This window comes from Callionymus lyra, chromosome 3, assembly GCF_982586985.1.
Source record: "Callionymus lyra chromosome 3, fCalLyr1.hap1.1, whole genome shotgun sequence".
NCBI classification, from domain to species: Eukaryota; Metazoa; Chordata; class Actinopteri; order Syngnathiformes; family Callionymidae; genus Callionymus; species Callionymus lyra.
The window spans coordinates 33,099,771-33,125,015 of record NC_141820.1 but is presented as its reverse complement, the minus strand read 5'-3'; the positions used below and the strand labels follow the sequence as shown (position 1 = coordinate 33,125,015).

General features: G+C 37.5%; 3 protein-coding genes across 5 annotated transcripts in view; all 3 read left to right on the top strand.

Moving 5' to 3' along the window:
• Positions 1 to 219: 219 nt before the first annotated feature.
• Positions 220 to 6,863, top strand: LOC148084502 (gasdermin-E-like). Of its 3 annotated transcripts, none has more exons than XM_087787579.1 (10): positions 220 to 312; positions 1,072 to 1,286; positions 2,267 to 2,465; positions 2,553 to 2,730; positions 3,833 to 3,953; positions 4,680 to 4,787; positions 5,265 to 5,386; positions 5,454 to 5,637; positions 5,700 to 5,770; positions 5,899 to 6,863. In XM_087787579.1, the coding sequence occupies exons 2-10, from the start codon at positions 1,076 to 1,078 to the stop codon at positions 6,124 to 6,126; spliced, it is 1,422 nt and encodes a 473-aa protein (XP_087643705.1). In that variant the 5' UTR covers positions 220 to 312; positions 1,072 to 1,075; the 3' UTR covers positions 6,127 to 6,863. The 3 variants fall into 3 exon arrangements, with proteins under 3 accessions (XP_087643705.1, XP_087643703.1, XP_087643704.1); XM_087787577.1 differs by having other exon boundaries at positions 2,550 to 2,730; XM_087787578.1 differs by having other exon boundaries at positions 258 to 316; positions 2,550 to 2,730.
• A 446-nt stretch (positions 6,864 to 7,309) lies between these two features.
• nup42 (nucleoporin 42) lies at positions 7,310 to 10,251 on the top strand. Its single transcript, XM_087785946.1, has 7 exons — positions 7,310 to 7,472; positions 7,716 to 7,944; positions 8,844 to 8,932; positions 9,000 to 9,076; positions 9,185 to 9,271; positions 9,331 to 9,418; positions 9,587 to 10,251. Exons 1-7 carry the CDS (start codon positions 7,310 to 7,312, stop codon positions 10,153 to 10,155), a joined length of 1,302 nt encoding a protein of 433 aa, XP_087642072.1. The 3' UTR covers positions 10,156 to 10,251.
• Positions 10,252 to 13,638: 3,387 nt separating this feature from the next.
• The window catches only part of rims3 (regulating synaptic membrane exocytosis 3), a 30,919-nt gene continuing 19,312 nt past the window's right edge, over positions 13,639 to 25,245 (top strand). The window contains exons 1-2 of the mRNA XM_087787594.1: positions 13,639 to 13,798; positions 22,166 to 22,490. Of these exons, the coding sequence (XP_087643720.1) occupies positions 22,226 to 22,490 (265 nt within the window). The 5' untranslated portion in view covers positions 13,639 to 13,798; positions 22,166 to 22,225. The remainder of the gene's footprint in view (positions 13,799 to 22,165; positions 22,491 to 25,245) is intronic.

Sequence of the window (25,245 nt, the reverse complement as noted above, 5' to 3'; positions counted from 1 at the left end):
GAAACTACAGACTTGTTAAAACATCCTCTGTAAAGGAAATAAAGATCGCAAATGTGCAAACTAAAGGTAATACTGTCACATTTAAACTTCTAAGTGTAAATCTCAACATCAGATTGTATATTCACGCACATACAAGAACTCAACATGTCGTGGGTAAGAAGGGTAACTCAAGGGGGAGGAGTTATAACTACGCCCACCTCAGTTTAACTTCAGTGAAAGGTTTAATCTGGAGCCAGTTATACTTTCTCATACTTCAAACCTGCAGCTGGACAGACAACACTAAGCCTGAGCCTTTATTTCCACTTCTTTCAGGTAGGTAAAAAATGTTTCTTACTTTTTTAAAGTCTTTCTCTTTTGACAACAGATTACAAATGACAACAAAGCACGTTTAAATGTTTACCGCCTTAATTTTACGCCTGTATATATATATATATATATATATATAGTTTGTTAGCGTTTATTTTTGTTTTCATATTGTCCGTTTTCAGTCTATTGGTGAGTTAATACGAGTCACGCGTCCATGAGTGTGACGCGCAATTTGAACGCGAACGCTCCACCTTTATTTATCCCACGAGCTGTAAAGAAACACGCGACAATTCTTATTATTAATATATTATTACCATCACACCTGTGACTCATATTTACCATATTTACAAGAGTGAAGTTTCTACCCTTGAACACAATTATTTTACAAGCAACTGAAATTATAATAAACAATACTAAGTCTATGTATATGTCTTTAAGAAACACAGACTCAGTCATATTTAAGAACGAATAACAATTTTACTTTTAGTTATTGACCCTATGATGCCTTTCAAGTGCAATGAGGTTCAATGTTCACTATAGAACGCATATTGCGCAATGGTTTCGTTTTAAAAAGAGATTGTCTGGACACATGGTCAGTAAAGAGCAGCAGAACGATCTGTCTGATGTGAAGTCTGTCCTGAGGAGACTCCGTTTCTGCTTTAGTCTCATTTGTTTATGATACTTTTGCATGTCGACTTGTCTGTATGCAAAAAACAAAACATGAAAGACTTTGGTCCAGGTCCTTACAACACATTTTCTTCACAGGGCCATGTTCTCCAGAGCGACTGCCAACTTTGTGCAAGAGATCGACCCTGAAGGGAGCCTCATCCATGTGTGCCGGATTAATGACTCACGGAAACTGGCTCCGTGGGCTCTGGTTGTCAAAAGAAAACCAATCTGGTTCTGGAAAAAGCCCAAATACCATGCCACAGATTTTAGCCTCAAGGACTTGCTTTTGGGTTGTGATGGGTTGACTTTTGGTATGTTTTATTCAAACTATGTTATCAAGAAAGTGAAAGTTTGTTGCCACCTTATGACTTGTTTATTTAACTGCTGATTAAGCTCCTGTATTATTATCCCTGTATTGACTCTACTTTTCTAAACTTTTAGAGAAGTGCTGCTGCTTTGCTTCCCGTTAGAGAAGTAGATTGAATATTATTTGTCCAGCTATATAAACATTTAACAATATAGAAAATAAATACATCCAATAAATCTTCGAAAAAAGTTCTTTAAATTACATAGAAATGGAGGCTTTGTCATGATGGTAAAACCAAAGGCAATAATTAATAAGTAATAAAAGCTAAAAATGTGATTTAATTTAAAGAACATTTTTAAAGAGAGATCTTGGCTAGAACCCCAGAATACAATATTTTAACATATTGTGATAAGTGTGAATGTTATTAACGCTTAAGAAAAAACTGTACACAAACTGTAATACTTGAAAATTGTAAAGACAAAACACGATTTAACTGAAAACAACTACAATACAATCTACTGTAGTGGAGTTGAATAAAACCTGTTTTACTCACAAACTAGTTAAATGACATGAATTTCTGTTTAAAAAAACATCTTTAGAAAAATTATGACATGTTGCTTTTTGTTTAAGATACAAGAAGAAAGATATTTTCAAAGTTGAGCAAAAAAAAAAAGAATTTTATTGTTGAAAAAAAAAAAATCAAGCTGAAAAGAAAATCAGAAAATAATGCAAAGGGGAATTATAAGCTGCAAATATTTTAAATCATCAACTTTATTTAGTTTTTGCCCAACCTCGTAATAACTGTATAAATGCAGGAATTGGGCTTTATGTGGCCCTTGGTTCAAACTTGACACACACGTCTTGCTGCATTGATATTGCATATTCATGGCGGAACATTTACAAAAATCGCTCTAGTTGCTCTTGTAACCTTCATGAAACATGTGAAATGATCAAATAATCCATATATGACGCTCTCACATGCAGAGATAGAGTCTGGGGGAGAATTCGTCAAGTACAGCGGGACATATGGAGGAGATCGTTCTGGGAAACTTGAAACTAGTTTCCCTGAAGTGGGCCGCGCTGCTGTTACATTAGAGGGCACGTCAAAACTCCAGTCCAGGTTCGGTCAGCTGAGGAAAGAGGAACTGAAAATACAGAAGCTGCTAGATTATACCAATGAGAGGTCGACTACCATTTTTATTGATTCAAATTTGCAAAAATTTAAAATTTCTCTTGGAATTCATTCAACATGTTACTTTGTCGGTAGCAGGCTGGTGGACATGAACCATGAGCTGGTGAAGCAGATGGAGAAGTCGAAGGTGGTTCTGGCCGTGGTCAAAGAGACGATCGTCACCACCGAAAACAGCTCTGTCGTACAAAATAAGAGGAATGAGCTCAGTTTAAAGGCAATACTGGGACTGTTTGCACAACTGGGGAGCTCTGCCAAGGTGAGTATGTGTGCAGGAGATGACAAATAAAATGTTAATATATGACCTTCTCATGACAGTCGCAGTGGTAATCGTCATTGTATGTTGTAAATAAGTGTGTACTTTTCTTACTCAAAAAACTCATGACACACCTTCACCTTAACACCTCATTAATAATATTCAAGACTTATTTACAGCTTTTTTTGTGTTTTTTACCTGCTCACTCTAAATCTTTTGAGAATCCCACAATGGTCAATCCGTGTAACAATACGGACTTTTAAGCACAAAATGTCTTTAAGCATAGGGGTAAGTCATTTTAAGAGAGTTATTAACTGAAAAAATACTTACTTACTAGTTATATCTTATTAAAGGGAAACTAATGTGTTGATTTTTCTCTCAAATTGATAATCTGTTGTACTCATCAGTATGTGTCTGTTTGTGCAAAACTCTCTTTTAATTGAAATATTTACATTAGAATATGTACTTAAGCCCCGCCCACTGAAAACAATTCATTTTTCTGGAGATGAAATCTTGTTTACCATAACCACACCCACTCTGCTGTGATTGGTCAAGCATTAAGGTTTATCACCATGCATTATCAATCCAAGAAGTCTGCACCTCCAAGGGACTCATTGTTTAAACAAAGCGGGGCATGATTACAACTGGCTGGAGGAGGAGTGAAACCATTATTAAATCATAATGGACTCCGCTCTTGTAACCTCTCATTTGCTAAGATTTCAGGATAATACAGTAATATTTTCAAAACATCGTCATGATTAGGGACTTACTGCCTTTAAATTTGTAATCAAGTTCCATATCTTTAAATTCACCTCAGAATGACAGTGGCTAGCATAGTCATTTACAAGCTAAGATAGCAAGTATAACATTCAGTTTAAATTTAAAGTCTATTATGTGTTATGGGGGTGGTAAACTTGAGACCTTGGTTCCTGCAAGGGTTTGAGTGATTTTATCTATAATGTCATGTACAGAAGTAATTTTAATAACAAAGATTAATACTGTATTCACCCTCATAGTTGACCCTGGGTTTGAATGGACATAAAAGGGAAAAAATCTATTTTTGATGTACACAATGAATGTTTTAAAATAAACACAATCATTCCAGATGTGTGTCGAGCAAAGCGGCAAACTGGAGTGGGACAGTGATCTTTCTCTGGAGATCCCCACCCGCACAGTCATCGCATACAGCATTCTGGAGCTGAAGATTAAAAACGATGGTCACTGCCGTGAGTACCGTCGTTACACTATTACACATGTATCACACTAGCTATGTGTAAATATTCACTCCTCAATGTGTACTAGTGAAAGTAGCCTTACTCAGATGTTTCCCGTCTTATGCTTTTGATAGTGTTTATCTGCCTGTTTGCCAAATTCAATTTATTTAAAAGTACATTTTCAGGAAATGTTGATAGTTACACAAGAAAAAGATGATTATATTTCTGCAGTTTTCTAAAGTTCCATTTGGATTCAGGTTGGATTTACACATGTTTTTACTTCTAGCATGTACTGCTACTAGCTACATTTTTTCATAAATAGCAAAAAATGGAAAACTTTAATCCATAATTAAAAAGAAGCAGAAATTCAAAACAATTAGATACACATAACTGTCATCTTCCGCAGGTTAGTCTCTGTTCATTCCATATTTTGGGGGAATTATGTGTAGTATTTATCCACTCAGAAATAATGGTAAGATAACTTAGCCATAGCCCCATCAGGTCCTCACAGGTGATAAAGGTTTTAATCCCCATCAAGAAACTTCTTCTTACTCTGATCCAAAACAAAAAGTTAATCGTGGACTTAGTTCTTGATTGCTATGTTTGCTGAGTTTGTGAAACTAAGTCCTGGGTGGAGACATGCACTCTTTAATTGCTTTTTAACTTTTGTAATCACAATTGAAGTGTAACTCTGATGTCATTCTGTCACACTAAAATGATGTGTGGGCTCTTCTGCAGAGGTCTGTCTCCAACAGGATGGTGGTTTCGAGTCTGACTCGACGGAGCCCGATCTTTTCCAACATTCCTTCACTTCTGTGGATGGAAGTTCTCACGACATCTCCGAAGGTGCGACTGTTAATGGTTTGTTTGCAGATTATCACAAGATTGGTTTTGGCAGGGTTTTTGTTAATGTAGTCTTAATAAGAGGCTGTTGAGTGTTCAAAGCAAACTCACTTTCCCTAGCTTCTTGTTCCACAACAAGTTGTTACATTGTCTCTTGCTTGTAAAGATTCTCTATCTTTGGACAGTTTCTTCCATTACATCTGTTTTATTTCAAGTATCAAGTTCTCACTAGTTCCAGTCATGTTTTTTTACTTACAGCGTTGACAACAGTTGAATTTCTTTTTTGAGGTTATAAGATTAAGACTAATATTTGTGATGTCATCTGTCTGTTACTGAACCATGATCTTGAAGTCATTCCTGGGATTGCAGCCATTTTGGAAATTCAGTTGTCTGGTTTTGCCAAACTCCATTTGTCAAAATCTTTTCTTAAGAGAATACATTTTTCTTTTTTCTAATAATTCTAAATGTTGTGATTTTTAGGCTGGCGGGATGACGAGTTCTCTTCTCTAGCAAAGCTTCCTCAACCGACTCGCCAATCTTTGTTCCAGGATCTTCTTCAGACTATGAGAGAGCTAGAGGTCCTCTCTTGTCTGCAGAGCTTGGTGAGTATGTTTAAATGTGTTTGATTCCTTTGTGTTTTTAAAAAAAACAACTATTATATTTTCGCAGCTTGAAGACATTTTGCTGGGTGCAACACTTGATGTTGACCAGCAGGAGGAGCTCCGGGAGAGTCAAAAGCACTTGCTGCTCAGGATATTGGAGCATTTAGGTGTTAAGTTGGAGCCTGTAGGTCAGTCACATCAGACTAATGCTCTCCTGAAGACAGCTCTGTTAGTGGTCAGCGCGATGGAAGGTAAGATGAGACAGTTTAAAAAAAAAAAAAACTCTTGTTCACCTCTGTTGTTGTTGTTTCAGAGCTGCCTGTTGAAACTCTCTGCCTCCTGAGTGAGAGTGAGCCAGAGTTCCTAGACGCCTGTGATGTAATGGTTAGTTGACTTCCATTGCTTTACTGTCTAAGTAACACTAAATGGAATAAAGGAATTAATTTAATAATAAATTCTCGATTTCTGAAAAAGTTCTTATATTTTTTTCCTTGTTCCTGCATCTGTTTCAGGTTTGCTCGTTCAAAGAAAGAAACAAGTGTTCGCCCCTCTCGAACCTCCCGCCTCTGCTGCAAGGGATCCAGTCTTTCCAGGCGGCAGAAAAACTCTTCGCCTCTGCCAACCTGAAGCTAAGGAAGGATGCTGACAGTGTGCGGGTGGATGGAGGGAGTAGATGTGGTGTGGAGCTGTTGGTGCTGCGCTTTACACTCCATGGATTGTCTTCATTACACAGAGAATAGCTAAATATTAAATGTCCGTATTTGTTTACCTTGCTATACTTATTTGTAGTAATCTTATATTAGGTGCGCCTGTAGTTTGTTTATTTAATGTATAAAACGTGGATCTAAATAAGCTGCTATTGAATATAAAAATGCATATTTATCTGCATTATTTATTTGAGATGGATTGTAATGTTAGTTGTTTTAAACTTTTCCCACAGTAATATCAAGTCTGTATTCTTTGATATTTTTAGATTGGAAAAAACTCCCCACCACAGAAGCAGTAACCTATTAGTTCATCTTAAAGTTCTGTTCAATTAATTTAAAAACATATTCTTTATCTATTTATCAACTTTTTATTTGTCGTGTCATCATCACCATCTTTTTTAACAAACACGTGTGTATAAAATTATAATAAAATTATAATAATAAAAAATCGGTTGTTATTAAGACTCTGATTCCTATAAAAATAGATGCAGACACATTATACCAAACCACTGTACACTTATTTGTAGTAATCTTATATAAGGTGCACCTGTAGTTTGTCTATTTAATGTATAAAACGTGGATCTAAATAAGCTGCTATTGAATATAAAAATGCATATTTATATGCATTAAATGCATTTTTATATTGAATATATATATATAAATGTATATGTTGTGTACCTGTGCTTTGTGCGTTCTACAAATGGCATGTCTAACATACACTTTTGCACATGACTTATTTTCCCTTTTTTAAATAAAAACTTCTTATATTATCATTTGGTTGGTCAATATATATTTTTGCTATGAATGAAAACAGTTAACATTGAATTGTTTCTTAAATATAAGATCACGTTAAACCCGAAGTTGTTGAGGTAATAGTCGGAACACAATTCAAGGATTCCTGAATCGTTAATTGACCAGTTCACCTCCGGAACTCTTGGGGCAGCATTGTGTCATGTTGTTCGAAAGATTCGAAATACGTCAAGCAAAGAAGACAACTTAACATTTGAAATATTATTTAAACAGCTTGGTTTAAAAAAAAAAAACGGTTTTGTTTTTTACCTTTATGGGGAAACAACTAATTAAACGTTTATGTAGCCGTTTTGCTTTTTTTTTCTGAGATTATGATGTCATCTTGTTCTTCCGTTGTGACGTAGATTACCCGCGACACATAGCAGGCGGGATACATCGCTGGTCGCATAAACACATTGGTAAGAAAATGCCGGTCTGCAACTTTTTTATTCAAGGCCGGTGTCGTTACGGGGATAAATGTTGGAATGAACATCCGAGGGATGGTCATGAAAGAGGAGGAGGAGGAGGAGGAGGAGGTGGAGGAGGAAATCGCTCCTATGCTCCGCAGCAGTCCAGAGGAGGAGGCGGAGGTGCGTCAACTTTACAATAAGTTTTCAATACAGTTGATTTATGTTTGCTACTTTTAAGGTTGCCCTTAAACCGTTTATGTGGCTGCTTAGTGTCATTTCAAATATTTGCGGGTTGTTTCTTACTTTTTATACAGAAACAAATCACTATATCACAACATTAACAACATAGAAAATGCATATATGTATACTGTATATAATTTCGAGTTGGATATATCAAATATTCTGACTTCATGTTTCTTTCAGGGTTCGGTAATAGAGTCTGGACAAATCCAAATCAACAAAAACAAGCATATATCCAGCCGTCTTTATTCTCCTCTCAAAATGACTGGAGTGGAGGAGGAGGAGGAGGAGGGCGACGAGATGATGTCAACAATTTTAGCTTCTCTGGACAGAACAGGTTTTCAGCACTTTCAAACCAAAGTGGCAACAACAGAGGAGGAAGAGGTGGAGACGAAGAAGAAAAAAAGGACCTGTAAGTGTTAAAGGATGTTAAATGGATGTAGTCATGTCAATAGGTTTATTGAGCAAATGGTAAAACGCAGCTGCAAAAAAGACAATTTTATCTTTAGATATAATAACATGGAAAATGTTAAAAAAAACCTTTGTATTATTTCTTCAACTCAACTATGGCCATCCAGTTCTTGCCTGTTTACAACATTTTATTGGCACTCTGATCATATATGTTTTTTAATATTGACTTTGATTTGAAAATTTGAGATGGATTGTAATGTTAGTTGTTTTAAACTTTTCCCTCAGTAATATCAAGTCTGTATTCTTTGATATTTTTTAGGCTGGAAAAAATACAATATTTGTAGTAACATTTCTAAACTCCCCACCACAGAAGCAGTAACCTATTAGTTCATCTTACATTTTTCAGCTAAAAAGCACATTGTTTTTATTACTATTATTATTCTTTATTTTAAAGTTCTGTTCAATTAATTAAAAAAAAAAACTTTATTTATTTATCAACTTTTTATTTGTCGTGTCATCATCACCATCTTTTTTACAAACACGTGTGTATAAAATTATAATAATAAAAATCTGTTGTTATTAAGACTCTGATTCCTATAAAAATAGACGCAGACGCATTATACCAAACCACTGTACCTTAATAACGGCTAAAACGAAGGATTTAAAAAAGAGACCCCACTTACTTCGATGTCTCAGTCACCCTCATTTGAAGTTAAATAAACAAAAAAGATACCTTTTTTGGTTACTTTTTACAACCATAGTGATCTCCTATTCCAAATGTAATTAAAAAATATATATATATATAAAATATTTTCAACTATTTTAAGCTATCAAATGCAACTTTTGTCTCAGTGTGTTAAAATAAATGTCATTCATTGTGTTGAGCATCTGTTGATGTAGAGAGGTGATACAGAGTGACATGGACATCTGGATGAGTTCCGGCCAGTGGGTATTTTCCTGCTACTCCAACCTAAAGGTTTCCATTTCAGGTTTGTATCCACCATCATTGCAGTGAAACACGAATTGAGAGAAAACGGTGACCTTTTGTTTCTGCAGGATTCAGCGACTTGTCCCCAGAGGAGCTTCGTCTGGAGTATTACTCCAACAGAGCATCAGGAGATCTACAGGGCTACGTACGCCTCATCTCTTCTTCCTCTGTTACAGCAGATTGATCAGCGATTCTAAAATTTTTAGTTAACAAAAGAAATCACATTTTAAACCATCTGTTGGTGTCATTTCAGATCAATGGGATCAATCAGCTGGTCAATCAATGGAGAATCAGAGTGGAAGAACTGAAACGAATGAGTTCATCTACACGTACATCATTGGTGAGTCTGTCTGAAAAGTACTTCGAATTATTTAGCGACTGACTTGTTTGTATTTTAAGGTTGAAGAGTTGAACAAGCCAGTTCCAGCAGTATCTTCCACTGGCTTTGGCTCAACAACTGGATTTACATCTGGTTTTGGAAACAAAGGTTTGTTCGTTTCTAGTTTGAGTCTCGATGGTTGTGAAGATTTCCTTCCATTTGTTCTTATTGTGATGTTATTTACTGTAATAACGTTGATTTGTTGTAGATTTGAGTTGCTTTTTATTTATGGGAAAATGTACATTTTTATTTACTCCACATGTAACCTCTTTCTAGATATTCCTGCTCCAACTGGATTTGGAGGTTCCAGTAGCTTCAGCTTTGCACCTACGTCAGCTGGATTTGGGTCTTCAGCACCAGGGTCGTCTTCTGGGTTCGGCAGCACAGTTCCGAATTCATCACAGCTGAGCACCACTGGTTTTGGTCAGCCGTCGGCCGGAGCTCCTTCGGCCTCTAGCTTCTCTTTTGCCAACAGCAATCCAGCAGTGCCACCATCAGCAGCAGTGCCACCATCAGCAGCAGTGCCACCGTCAGGTTTTGGATCTGCCGCTGGTTTTAGTTTCTCCTCCACGGCTGCCACGACTGGAGGATTCGGGAGCGGGTTTGAGTCCAAAGCTCCAGCAGCAGGCGGTAGTTTATTTGGACAGCCAGCCTCCGGGTTTGGGGCAGCTACGGCACCTGCGGTATCAGGGTCGGGGTCGGGGTCGGGGACGGGGTCCGAAGGGAGCTTGTTTACCCCCGGGAGTGAACTAACTGATGATGAACTAAGTCAATTTAAAGGTCCTCGGTTCACTTTGGGCCAAATTCCCCTGAAGCCTCCACCTGCAGACATGTTGGTTTTGTGATTATGAGTCTATGGTGATAAACTGAGGAACATCTATTGAGCTGCTTAATCATGATCTTCATATTTTTGTGAATAAAATGTTGTGTTTTTAAAGATATTTAGGCAGTCTTGCTTCTATTTGCAATGATTATAAGCAGAGACAACGGCCGTACAAATAGGATTCAATGCTGTTGTTAAAACAGTTCATGAGCAGAAGGATGTTTAAATAAATATATTTGGTAGAAAATGATTGCATTACTGCAATAATATACAATATGTTGACTTTGAAAAAATATTGGATGTAATTGTTGGTTTAATCATGAACAATTCGTGTAGTAGGACTATTTTACTATAATTACATTGTAGTTTAACTAAATATTTTAAAAGCTTTTTAACGCAATATATGTCTTCAATTAGCACGTTTTAATTTGATTATTTTAATAATCAGGTTTTTTTTTTCTTTAAGTTGTAATCTGTATCCTCAACAGATTCTTCTCATATTGATGGATGCTTCACATTTACACCTATTCATGAGCTGCTGCACAAATATAACCAGGGAAGTGTGACTTTATTTATTTATTTGCTGCTATGCGGGGCTGCAGATACTGCTGACTACTGAATATTTTTAGCCGACACAGAGTTTTGACAGCAGCCACCAGTGAACGTGAGCCATAGTTGCTTCTATTGCTGTGGGTGTTTAAATTATACAGTATGTGTGTATGTGTATATATATGTATAGAGTATGTAATAGTAAATACCCTTAAGATATAGTAATCATCATGATACAAGGGTAACTATACAATGTCATTGAATATTCCAATATTCCTCAAAGTTAACAAAAATTAATAATCTACTTAAAACGAAACAACAAATAAGACTAAACTATTTGATTGAAATAAACATATCCTTTGTATTTCACAAAAAAAACAAAATAAAACAACATGATATTAAACAAATAAATATTGATATTATATTGGATTTATTTGGATTGTTTGGATTCCTTTAGCTTTTGGTTTGTAATTATAATACTAATCATTATAAACCAAATGATTGTGAGTATAAATAAACATGAGAATTCCACATGCTGCCGCCTCTTGAAGAATCCGGCTCGATCACATGACCAGCCTGTGTGAATCTGTAATTAAATTGAAACCCAACTCCGGCTTCATGGAACCGGACATTAGCTCCGCATGTGGCTCTAATAGGTTTAACACTTCCGTCAGTGCAGAGCTTCCATCTGCTTAATTCCAGTGTCCATACTGTGTAGCCGGACACTCGTGGACGCATGTTTCCAGCTCAATGAATCAATCCATTTAACCATGATTTGTCGCCCGCGGCTATTAAAAGTCCTGGTTCCTCTCCGGGTCGTCGTTCCTGAGGCCTAGAGTAACTAACTACATGTTAAATTCATGGCAGGTTATGTGGTCAGCTGATGACAAGAGCCCTTCCTTGGATCCGCCACCCTCCTGCTTAACGTGCTGGTTTAAATTCAGTGGCGGTAGACCAGGGTTTATTCTTTCAGCTCCAGCAGAACAAGGCTTGGTAATTGGAAGAATGAATCCCTTGGGTTGAATTGATCGTGTTGTGCCATAGCGCTTTGGCCGATGGGAAATTGAACATTGATTCAAGTCTTGTTGATTTATGTCCGTACGAGCAGTGGGTCGCATGGGTCAGTGAGTGGCATATATTTCACCTGCATAGGTCTGGAGGCACGTGAGGGTTATTTTATACAGTCATCATAGCAGAAGGAGGAGAATTCAACTTGGTCTCCTACTCTTAGGAAGGAAGGTTTTCTTAACCATTGTTGGAGGTCTAGAAAGTAAAACCATTCTACACTTGAGAAAAAATGTTTTTCTTCAGTCCAAAGTTAAATTTGTAGACAATTGAATTTCCATGAGGCAGAAATGTTCAAAGATTTATTTTGAGTGTTCAGTAAAGTAAAGTAGCAACCAACCCATTGTTCATGATAGTCTAGAGTTGTTCAAACATGCATTTGTTTTTGAAGAATCAGCTTCAGAAAGCGGGAAGGGTCAATACAATATTCTCTACAAGTAAATATAAATACTTTTACAAGCTATGTTGTCGTGATCTTAAATAATTTACATTCAATTGCATTATTGAATAACTCCTAGAATCCCATTTTCTCTACAAATTATGTATCAGGTCACAAAAGCGCTCATATATGGACATTTAAGTAAAAAGGAGTTTTGCATTTTACACCAAAATTAAGATGTGTGTGTGTGTGTGTGTGTGTGTGTGTGTGCTATTTTCTTTTTCTGTTTTTACAAAATAAGCATTATAATATATTTGATTAAGAAAAAACTTTTTTATTTTATTTAGTGGAGGATCAGAACGTGTTCTTCCCGTCAAAGTACAGTTGTCCAAAATCATTTTTATGTATTCATTTTTGAATCTGCTTCTGAAAAGGTCATTTTGAAAAAAACTATAAGGTCAGATACAATACAACAAGCACGCTATGCAGTTCTTGATTCTGATTCTGAAATGATTTACAGGACATTGAAATAAATTGTTGAAAAAACCTTTATGAATGCGATATTTACAACAAAGGATGTGTGATTTTATCACAATCACTGTAATGTTTGGACATTTAAGTAACAAGAAGTAAGTAATTAGTATTTATAGAGCACTTTTCCAGACCAAGGTCACAAAGCGCTTAAACAATCTAAACAATACTCAATAAAATAAAATAAAATAAAATATGTGAATATTTTTGAGCAAATGTACACCAGGATTTCAGAGGAAATCCACACAATTCTTAGTACATGAGCCCACAGCATTTTGCAATTCAAACCAAAATTCAATTCAATTTTATGTAACGTGTCATATCATAACTAAGTTATCTCAAGACACCTTACACGGATAAAAGATGCCAGCAATGAGTAAATAACAGTGTGACGGTGGCGAAGAAAAACTTCCATGTAGAAGGAAGAAACCTCGAGCAGAACTAAACGGAGGAATGGAGCGAAGTGAGGGGTGATAGAAGAAGGGAAAATATGAGAGTATAGAGTAGGACAGAAGTGTCAAGGGACCCTTCCTGGTTCCGTTGACATTCCTGGGGAGGAGATCCTGGATCCAACAGCAGCTCTGGAGGTGGAGCCTTGGAGCTCAGGGAGAGAAACTGCATACATAGAGATACAAACAGAGAAATCTCAGTTTCTACAACTCCTCCTCCATCAATCTAATCTTATAGCAGCATAAAAAGGCCTGTTCATGCAATGTCTTAACATTTCTCTAAACACAGTAATTTAATCGATGTATTTATGTACGTTAAAAACCTTAAACAGACCATAAAAATGAAATAGACGGTGATATAGAATCACAATTTTTCCGAGGATACGTCGACATCTGTAATTTCAGTACACAGCCACTGGAGGCCGCTGTTTCACCAGACACCTGCAATTCTTGCGGTAATCTCACCTCGCTCTCCTCCTCCTCCTCCCTCGCCTCCCTCGCCTCCCTCCTTCTTCCCTCACCTCGCCTCGGATGCAGCAGACAGACCGGAGCTCAGCCTCACGCGTGAAGAACCTCCAGCTCACCGGGCGCAGCAAACATTAGACCCAAACGATGACATTACGGCAGAGGGCGCAGAAACAAGCCGCCATTTGACAAACTTCCAATTCGACTCACCTTCGCCGCTCCTCGTCGTAAGTGTTCTCTCTATTCTTCTTCTTCTTCCTCTCAACACTCGCTTCTCTCTATGAATTTTACTCAATACATCCTTTAGAAATATTCCATAGCTACTGTCACTAGGGGATGTTGACGTTTGTCACTGACCTGGGACTCTATCCCTCCATCTTTCCCTTCGATATGATCAAGAGTCTGTGAGTTGTTGTTTTGTTGTTTCTACACGTGATGTTGGGAGACAGAAGGTACGCGACGGAGTCCAAACACGAGGAGGAAGAAAAACATATTTCCATGAGTTGTCACCTGCCAGGTCGGGCCGAGCCCACGCTGAGGTGTGAGATGACATCAGATGGCACTACATGTGTTGGTTCTCAGTCTCCTCCTGGGCTCAGACCAGAGTTCTTCATCCCTCCCAGTCTTCAGGCTTAAGGTCAAGTCCAAGCCACTTACTGTGAGGCTGTTGGATTCTTTGGCCAGCTTTGAGGAAAAATTACAATAATTATTCTTACGCTGAAGTCCGGGAAAGTGAACACGTTTCCTCGGAATAATCCCACGAGACGGAGATCTGGGGAAATACTTGGTGGTCATAATGTTGGATGGCTTTAGCATTAATTCCTGCAGTGGTCAGTAGCCATAATCACAAAACAAGACACGGTTAAAAATAACTTGTAAGGGTCACCTGTCACTTTTAGCTGGAGGAGTATTCATGTATTTCTCCTCCATTTGTGTAGTGAGCCTGGAGTTAACAAGTATTTTCTATAGGTTGATATTCTGGTCACAATAAGATAACCTGTATTGAGTCAAGGCATCAAGAGATAAAGAAGACATTGATCCACACTAAAATATTGAAAACTGCATTTTATCAGTTTTTTGTGTGGTGCTTTTTTATTATCATTATTATTATACACCCATGCTATCTGGAATAAGAAAAACCTACCAGATAGATCATCACTTAGAAACCTGTTTATTCTTGTTACTGCTTTAAAATAACAATTTGATTATACGAGATTCTCTTTGAATGTTTCAACTTTTCATTTGGTAGATCTTTTACAAGTGTTTTGCTTACTTTCCTGCCATCTTGCTTTCATTAATATCGGCTGTTATGTAGTGATGTTGCAGCAAGTGCAACTGTCCCCAAATGTGGCTGATATGATCTTGTTTTAACCTTAAGTGTATTTTGTGTCAAATGTATTTTGCCACAGATATCCAACCTTGCCACTTAAAACATTCTCCACACCTGATTTAACTTATTTTTATGTTTGCAGATGCATTGTGGGTACAGTATTGACGTACTGTTGGTATTTGAAAGGCTCTTTTCATACCTTAACTGTGAGCAGAAAAACAAAGTGAATATTCAGTTGTGATCATTTGTAAACTATAATTTCAGCCTCTATCCTGTTGGAGAGAGAAAATGATCTGTTTAATATATATTTTTTTATTTATATTGAGCTTTCTTACTGCCAGGGAGACAAAAGAGCAAGCTGAGTTTTTTTTTTCTTGTTGCTTACAAACATTTTTTAATATATAAAGGTTTTCTAGAAAGCACAGTTTAAAAATTAAAAAAGGACGAAAATACTATATAAAAAACACTATAAACTATTCATGTGTTCGGTCACAGTTCGACCCCACATTCAGATGATAAAAGAAATGTGTCACAAGAAATTCACAGGGCAGGCAGATCCTTGCACCGATGAAATATTTACCAGCGTGGAATTCATGTGAGTGTCCCTGCGCAGGCCGGCGACCGAGCGCTCGGTCGATGCGTCAGATAGGATCAGACAAGCTCGCCAGTGGAAAAGGCCAGCATCTCCGTGGTACGCCACATCACCTTCCATCAAAGACCCTCTCTCATGCAAACACACGAGCAAAAGAAAAGGTCAAAGTCCAGAGCAGACACTTACATCTGAGCACACCTCAGTTCTGACGATAAAAACAAAGGGCAGGGTTTTCAGTTGAAGAAATAATGAGGGTTACAACTGCATCAATTATGTGGCCTCGGTGTTGGAAACATGAAATTGAAGATAAAATAATCATTAATAAATATTTAAACAAAAAAGGTGGATCACAAATCTCCATTATTTTTAGATTTTTTTTGAATCCGAAAGTTGAAAATAATATCTTGGAAGTTTGGCCAAGGTGGGAGCAGTGTGGTCCGTGGGCCAAATGTAGTCTTTTGACTGTATTTATGAGGCCAGAGTATTTATTTTTTCATTTCAATCTCATTTGTCCTTTACATCGGTTTACTGTTTATTTTTAGGTTTCATACAATTGCACACTTGTAATAATATCCTTTTTTATTTTGTATACATATCATTCACATCCAATCCTGGATTATTGTTTTTTTTCAATTATAGATTTTGATGGGAAAGTACGAGACGGATGTGGGGAAAAAACATTTTAAAATAATAATTTAAAAGTATATATCTTCATGCTTTGATCTCGTTTTTTTTTTACATAAAGTTCCGTCCCTTCTTTTTATTGGCTTAACCCCTCACAGCACTCATAGTTTAATAAGTATATTTTAATTGTTTACTCCTGGTGAACCTCATAAAAAGTGTAAATAACCTTTTGTTAGTAACACATTTGTTTGACCTTCAGTCTTCAATTTATTCCATCATCAATATTCCATCATCCAGGTGTTTGCACATTCACCTGAAGGTTTCAGGAGGCAGATTAAATGCGGTCCTTGCTTCAACTGAAGTGCAACGATCCTGGTGGGAAGGAAGGTGAGAGTTTCCAGTAAAGACGAGTCTTTGCAAGTCATGTAAAATAAACATTAACAGTTAGCGGGCTGTCCCCCTGGGAAGGCAACCAAGAGTCAGGATAGAATCCATCATCTCATCCATCACGACCCTCCTAACCCACTTTACTTCAGCCTCATGATTTTAATTTCTATTTTCCTGCATCACTCCTCCTGTCTGTTTGCTGACAGTCTAGCTGTTCCGTAATTGATTTATTGAAAGAATGAACGGATTTCAGAGAGAGAGATGAATTTAGAGTGGTTGAAAATAAATATGATGGTTTGTATTCAGGAGACATTGTAGGTTTTATGCCACAATTTATGTTGAAGGAACTCTTGTAAAAGGTCAAATTCTTTGACGAATCATGGATTCAAAATCCGTATGTGCATAATAAAGATGAATAAAAAATGGCAGCGAAAAGACCAAACATTTTAAAGATCATATTTTTAAATAATTCTATATATATATATATTAATTCTCAAATATAATACAATTTTTCGAGTCATTCTCAAGGTTTGACCATGTTTGAGTCTGGAGTAGAACGTTAAATAGAGATCAGCTGAGGACCTCTTATTTAGAACCGTTAGTTATGACTCAATAACCTCCTGTAATAAAACCACCTGGTGCTGTCCTTGGTCCTGACTGTTTTGCTGAGTAAACTGGGTCAAACATCATTTCCTCAGCTGCTTTCAAAGCTTTATACTATGTATTATATTTCATATACACAAATAGGTGTGATACCTTGGAGAAATGGACAAAATCCTTATTAAACAACTCTTATAATCTCCAAGTTTTAAATATGTTTTTTATTTTGTGCATATCTAAGCGTTAGAATACATTTATTTGTATGTATCCTTTGATCAACACAAATAAATTATAATATAGTATATTTTCGTAGATCTTTTTTAATCCAAATTTAAATATCAAAAATATACAGCCACCCCACAAAACATATACACTTGTCTTTTTGAGGTATTGTGCTAAAGATCTATTTTTACCAGACAAAAGGTTAGTTATGCATAAAAAATATAATGCAGTCTGGTGTGTTTTCATGCAGGAAAAACAAAATCATATAAGTCAGTTCACTCGTATGTCATTTCTGTGACGGAACTCCCTGACCAAACCACTTTAACCACTTGCCTTTCGGGTTTTATCTAGGGCGCCACCTACTGAGCTCTTAAAATGACACACTGCCTAATGAGGCATCATGAGCCCGTCACACACTACAAGCTATGATTATAGTTCAGTTAAAAAACTGATCCTAAGATGGTCTTGATTGTTATTGTTTATCAGAAATATGAAATGACTTTGAGACGAAAAATACCTTGCTGTTATACACAGATTGAAGTCGTCAGTTTTTAAACTGCATTGAGCACACGCTGAAAGTGGCTGCTTAGAAACAACAGGATCCTCTCAAGGTCAGCAGGCAGTAAATTAAGTTAATTTTTGTTCCTAAAAAAAGGATTTTAATGAGCAACAAAAGCTTTTGTTTGTTAACCAATGCAACCGTGGACACGTGTGTGTCTCTGCGTATTTTAGTTGTGAATTGAAGGTGAATGTAAGAGCAGCGAACGAGAGCCTGTGGCGGCGGCTCTAAGGAGGCGATGCCTTGCTGTGACGGATTAAATTTATGTCGGCTGTCACAAAATGATGTAAAGGGAGCGACTCAATGACTCACCTTATTAAAGACTTTATTGGGGGAAATGTGTTTGATAGAGCTTGTGGGAAAGACACGGCCGGGTCCTTCTGCTCATTTCACGCCTCTTAGTGTTTGATTTAGATTTACAAGTCAGGCCACTGCTTTCACAACATTGCTGTGTAAAGTGGTGAATGACCACTTACTAGGCGTTTAATGGTGCAGTGACTGTACAGTTTGCCCTTATATATATTTATTATATATAAAAGATCAGTAGGTTTTCTCAACAACCAGATACTAAGGGGGAAACTGCTGTGTATTTGCATTTTCTGTGTGAGGAAGTTTGTTTGATGCAGAAGGAATAGTAATATCCTGTCTGCTCTCCTGCACTTCCTTTGTGAATTAAAATGACACAGAATGTCAAGTTATTCCCTTTTCATGCTCTTCCATCTTTCTTGGAAACAACACAACGTCTAAAAGACGATCGGTTTTATATTCACGACAAACCAACTGATCACATTATAATGTTGCAATTGTGATTACGCTGCAGTTTTGTGAAGGTCCTTAACTGGTGGGTTTAGACAGAGGTTTTATTTATTACACTCGTCCACTCATGGTCTGGCATGGGCGGCAACGGCAGGTATTTGTAAAAAAAAAGTTTTAAAAAAGCATCACAATTGATCCTGCTGCTGGCATATGGTAGTATTAAGGATGACCTGCGATATCTAAGCAAGTGTTATATTTAAAGTATACATTTTAGAGGACAGATGAATGTGACTGAATTATTCAGTCGACTCCAGAAGCTTTTAAAGGTAATGTTTGGACACATTTGTTTTCCAAACCAAATGAAAGCAGTTACGACTTTGTCAAGATTCATGTGGTCTGTAAATTCTGCAACACCAGAGTCGAGTACCCGGACAGTACCACACATGTCCTTGTTCCTACAGTATCAAAATATATCGCAATATATCCTATCGTTTCCCTGTATTGGAATACGTATCTTGTCGCAAGATTCTTTCCATTACACATCCCTTGTGTGCCGTTGGGTTTCCTCTTCAGCCAAGTTTTATTTTCATGTATATTTTAATGATTCAGAGTGAATAATAACACGTCTGTGGATGTAACAAACATATTTTTAATTTTATTTTTGCACCTCATAGCTCTGACTTACTACCAGTATTCTATCTGCGTCGAGTATGTTTATTTTTATCGCTTGTGAATTCAAGTATTGATTATAAAGGGTGTCGGTAAGATAACACAATCATAGGTTTCATTTCAAATGCAGCTGCCTTCAGGCCTTCATCTCTTGGTTCGCTTTAGGGGCTTTGGTATTAAAGAACGTTTTGGTCAATGTCCAATTAAAGAGAGGTGTGGGCCGCAGGGGCGGGACAAGGGAGCCGTTTTGCTGACAAGTCTTGTAATAAATGGTCTTAGAGAAGAGAAGCCGGAGAACACAGCGATGAAGATCAGTGCGGATGTCTTCAGTGTGATGAAGATGAATGAAACGGCACCTAAACGTCTGACTAAAAACAGCGTGGGGAAGAAGGGAAGATTCCATTAGTGAGTGGAAGTCAAATTGAGTGCATCGCTTGATTTGTGTCTGCTTATGACACTGAGATCCACGTGTCCCATTTACTTGCAACTTTTCAATATTATTTTCTAAGTCTGTTGCAGCAGTTGCTGAATTACAGACAGAATTAGTTCACTCAATCACATTATGTAAAATCATGTTTTCTCCGTTTCACTTTGTCTTTTGCATTTAATATAAGTACATTTACAAATTAATTGACACTGGAAGCCTTGATCAGACCTTTACTAGTTAGAATTGAACCAATGACCTGCTTCCTTTTTTCTTTGTTCCACCTATTGAGTCTGTAAAAGTGTCTGTAAAATAAATTGGATCAGTCAACTGTCAACTAAAATAACCTACTTGGTGTTTCCAAGACTGGATTAAATGAAGGATTGTTAGTGATGGGCTTATTGTGCTTCATAAATAACTATATGATTTTTCAGAGCATATTTTCAAAATGATGTGAGGTCTCAATAAAATCGCTATTCGAAGCAGTAAGAACAGAGTAAGAACGTATAGTGCAATCTATTGGGCTCTGAAAATAAGCAAACTGCTTCATGAAGGCAGCTGGAGCCAGCTTTATAGTATCCTCTAGTTCTCAGTCATTGCCAGAATTTGTTCCTTTAGCTGAGTAGGACGTAATGAATGCTACCATCGTGCTGCTGGGATTTAAATTGCAACACCAAATTTATGAATATTTGCATGTTAAGGGTTAATAAATAGGATGGAATTATAGGATTTTACACACATTACAATGAAAATAAATAAAACAAAAACGATCAATGATAAAAATGAAATATAACGGAAAAAAAAAGTTTTTTAAAAACATTTAAATATCCGTGGTGAAAAAAAAAAACTCTATATATATCGACTTCATGAAGGTTGTAAACTTAAACGTTGAAGACATTTTCCTCTTCTATTCTGCAGCTTTGATTTGATCAATCAGACGTGATGTTGTTTAACAAGAAGAGAGATGTTGTAACTCCCGTAGAAAGACTTGAAGCGATCAGACGCTGAGAATTTTGTTCGTTATATTTTTAAGTATTTTTCCAGGTACGACCTCTTAGTTTCAGGAGTGCTGACCTTAAAAATCTAATATAGGTAACTTTCTCCATGTACCTTAATCTCAGTATCGATCTTTCATCTGTAACTCTGGGTAACATCTTTCTTTTCCAAGCACTCTTAATTAAAACGCTGTGGGGAATAACAGACTGACTCATGTGTTGCCTCTGTCTCCGTTAGGTTTCTAATCCAGCCATGAATCTCTCTGCTGTCTGTTCGTTACAATGCCTCCTCACTCAGACGCTTGTTACTCTTTTCGCCACTCTTAAAATAGATGTAGTGTTCGTCTATTTTCTCCTCCAGCCTCCTTCATATCCTGCGTATTTTTCTCTTTCTCTGCTCACCGTGTTCACTCGTCAGATCCCCCAGAGAGATGTTGGAAGTCGGGGCTGGTTTGAGAGTAACAGCAGAAAATAGACCCAAAAGGGGTGAGGAAGTGAAAATCGCCTGTGTTTACCTAAATAACAGGTTCAATTTTGCTTTAGCCCTTTTCACTTTGGACCTTTTTGTCAGAAAAACAAATGTCACTGGAGTTGCTTTCTATACAGCGCGCCTCTGCACCCCGCTCCCCATCCTATTCAGCTATTCAGTTTCATCACAAAATGCCAAAATGTGCCCTTTGCTACCGTGGCTGGCTCTTTATTTATACCTGCGATTAGTTTTATTGCTTCTTTTCGAAATGTGAACCTTTAGAACTTGCCTTACAGCAGAATTTATAGAGTTGTCGTTCTAAAATCCATTAATAGCTAAAAACTAAGCTTTTGTCCGTCCTCATGTATTTCTTTTCAAGCCTTCATCTATTTGACTTTTGTTAAGTCCAAGTAGCAAAGTAAACCTTAATGGATGTGAACCGGACCGCCACCTTTGAATCGAGGAACTTAGACCACCTCCTGTCCTGAACAGGGTGTACTCCCACTAGGCCAAACATGCCGTGCTAAACTCAGGATTTTATACAGTCAACAGGTTGAAAGCATTAGCATCGACACATGGATAGCTTTAACAAGCAAAGTGAGTGAAAACCAGGGCCAGACAAATAGTGGTTTACAGTAGGGGGAACCTGGGGGAAAGCAATCAGAGAGTAAGAGTATTTAAGCTACAGGCAGGACTTATAGAACACAGACTGCTAATCCTTTGTATGCCATAACCACTGATGAAACACTATGGACACAAGTATTGATAGGATGATACCCAATTCATTGCATGGTTTATACTGGAGGTACATACTTTATTTCGCCCAGACAAAGTGGTTTTATGTGTCACAACACAAAAAGCATGTCCAGGACTTTGTTCCGATTTGAATGCCAATGCAAGAACTCTTTCAGAATCTTTCTGTTCTAAATATCTCGGGTTTTTGATGTTGTACTTTGTGTTTTCACAGCCCTGCTTCAACTACTGCCCTCCCCCGCCAGCTGACCGGCCCCTCCAGCCCAGCAGGACCATGATGCTCAGCAGCTCAGTGGAGGTGCCCAGCCCCGGTGGGCTCAGTGGCCTTAGTGGACTGAGCGCGGCTGCTCGGAACGTGGTGCGCTCTTCCAGCATTTCCGGGACCATGTACAACCTGGAGAAGAGTCCTAGTAACAGCGGGCCTGACACCGGTTCCCTGGCTGGCAACAAGAAGCGGCGCTCCAGCCTGGGTGCAAAAATGGTGGCCATTGTCGGGTTGTCACAGTGGAGCAAGAGCACACAGCAGCTCAACCAACAAGGTTAGTCTCAAGGTGTATTGAGTCCTGATCAATGTCTGCACTACGTGCCTAATGTTGAAGTCTTCCTCTCCAAGATGCACTAAGTCCCTCATCCTGATGATGAAGTTATTACTTTATAAAGTTCTCAACGTCTAAAATCTTGGTGAACAAGAGGTTACGAGAACTGAGTCCATTATGATGTAATAATGGCTTCACTTCTCCTCCAGTCAGCTGTAATCACGCCCTGCTTTTTTTATACAACAAGTCCCTTGGAGTTGGAGACTTCTGGGATTGATGAAAAGCAATGACAAACCCCAATGTTTGACCAATCACAGCAGAGTAGACGTGGTTATGGAGAACAAGATTTCATATCCAGAAAAACAAAGTGTTTCAGTGGGCGGGGCTTAAGCATTTTCTAATGTAAATATTTCCATGAAAATAGAGTTTTGCAAAAAAAGAAACATACTGATGAGTACAATAGAGGTCCAAGATCTATTAAGAGACATTTAAATCAACACATTAGTTGCGCTTTAATCACCAAAATAAGTGGAATTAGTCATGTTAGTCATACCATCCATTACTACCCATTTGCTGCCAAACCAGCTATTATTTTTACAGTATTTAATTGCACCACTATTTTGTTTCATTTGCCTCGACATCAAAGAACCTCATCATTAACAAAATTAATATATGTTTGTCTTAGCACCGAAATGCCTACAGGGACAAAAACATAGTGATGTTCTCTTGAACTACATTTTCTTTGCTAATATTTAATGGTATTTCTTTCTCCCCCACTCTTTTATTTACCTAATTTGGACACATTATATTCTTAATGTTTATTATAAAACATCAACACACTATGTTAAATGCTCTTTGTGTTTATCTTCTGTGCATTGAATTGTGACATTGGTTGCGAGGAAACAGTATGGAGTGAATCCCACTTATCTCCCAAAGGTAGTATCAGTGAAATGGGTCTTGGAGAAGACAGGGGTGTCATCGAGGCCAGCGCTGCATTGGAAGGCTCAGACCGCGGTCTATAATTACAGCTATCATGTAGTGTTGTGGCACAGGAGCCGCACAAACCCACTCACTCTGTGTGAGGCGAGGGAAACCGAGCGGCCAGGAGAAGCAGGGTGGGCATTACATCGCAGCTGAGTCCTCTGATAACAAACAAGTTGTTCTTCTCCTCTCTGAACCCCTCAGACATATTGGCTCCCTCTTGCAGTACACTGGACCATAACACATTTTCTGCTCATCTCCTGGCTTGAGGAGTGTCTAATTGCAAAACATGTTTCTTGAAGAGGTCTCTTGTTCTGCTTCACCTTAGCAAATGGGAACATCATCTTAAGAGTAGCTTATGAGTTCCTTCCTCATCTCATGCTACAAACTAATTAGAAGTATTTGTTTTTCAGATGCAATTGAAGCAGTCTGATAGTTTTCGAAAAACATTTGATGAAGTAAAAATGAGAAGGTGCTAAAAATATGAATAATACCAAGAGTTCTCATTCAGAACTTCAAAATCAAAGCTTTAGTTCAACACAAGATTGAGGAATTATTTAGACAGACAGTACCTGCTTTTTCAGTATTTAGCAGCTTTACTTCGACTCATGGGTACTTTTTAAAAGACTCATTTTTTTTTCAATTTTAAAAATGTTTTTCTTCACATGAATTGTCAGACTTTGGAAGGAACAGCTGCCCTAGAGGATGAAGTAATCTCAACACTTACGTAAGATTTTATTGTGAAAGCATTTTATGGTGCCAGCTCTGACATACTCACCGTATGTCTCACCGATGTTCACACCGGCATTCGTTTCACCTAAATACTGTGTTAGTTACCCAAGACTTCAACTTCACTCTTTTTCTACTCACCCTGAATAATAATACATACGTTTACTATAGCACTTTTCAAGGTGCACAAGGACGCTTTAAATAAACCGAACAAATGAAGGTAACGTACGTTCAGAACGAGATACTAAGAAACTCAAGGAAACAACATCCAAAGAGAAAAAATGAAATAGGAATTTTGGTTGAACCATCACTTTAACATTGTGTCAGTTTGTGTATTCAACATGTTTCATCTGCTCTTCAAGCACACAGCTGACACTCATCCCACGTTGAAAGACTCGTCGATATTAACACCACCGGGACGTTCTGTCTGTTTGCAGCGATGAGAAAACCATTGATGAGGAAAAGTGTGGCTTGGGAGAAAAAAGAGAATGTGAAGAATAGAGAAGGATATTGTGAAAAGTGTCTAAATTTAGATGTTCTGCCATTGGAACACACAGTGCCTATTACAATTTATATCTGTAGCCTCCACCTCCACCATCCATTCAGACGCCTCTTTTATATCTTAGGAACTTCATTGTCTTCGCTGTGGAAGATCAAGTATCTCTAAAAGAGCACTATACATGTGCAAGAACAATGTAAGTCATGATACTGATAGATTCCTCAGCAACAAAAGACAACATTCCCGCCTGTTTTGTCGATCTTATATGTATCTAATGACTATTTCCGTATGTACTTAAACTGGTTAGTGTACTTAAATACAAACAAACAACCCCAGTTTCATAGTGGCTAAAGGAAAATTTACTTTTCAGCAGAAAAATGTTGTGAAACACAATTCAACGCTAGATATCCAGGAGACAAATAGCATTCAGAATATCTGGTGTCAAGAAAGGGTGACTGTTCTACAGGATTTATTAAGTCGATTATTTATCAAGTAATCTTTTCCCTTTTCTTCTGTTCATCACCTTTTGGTTTTTAGTCAATGTTTGTT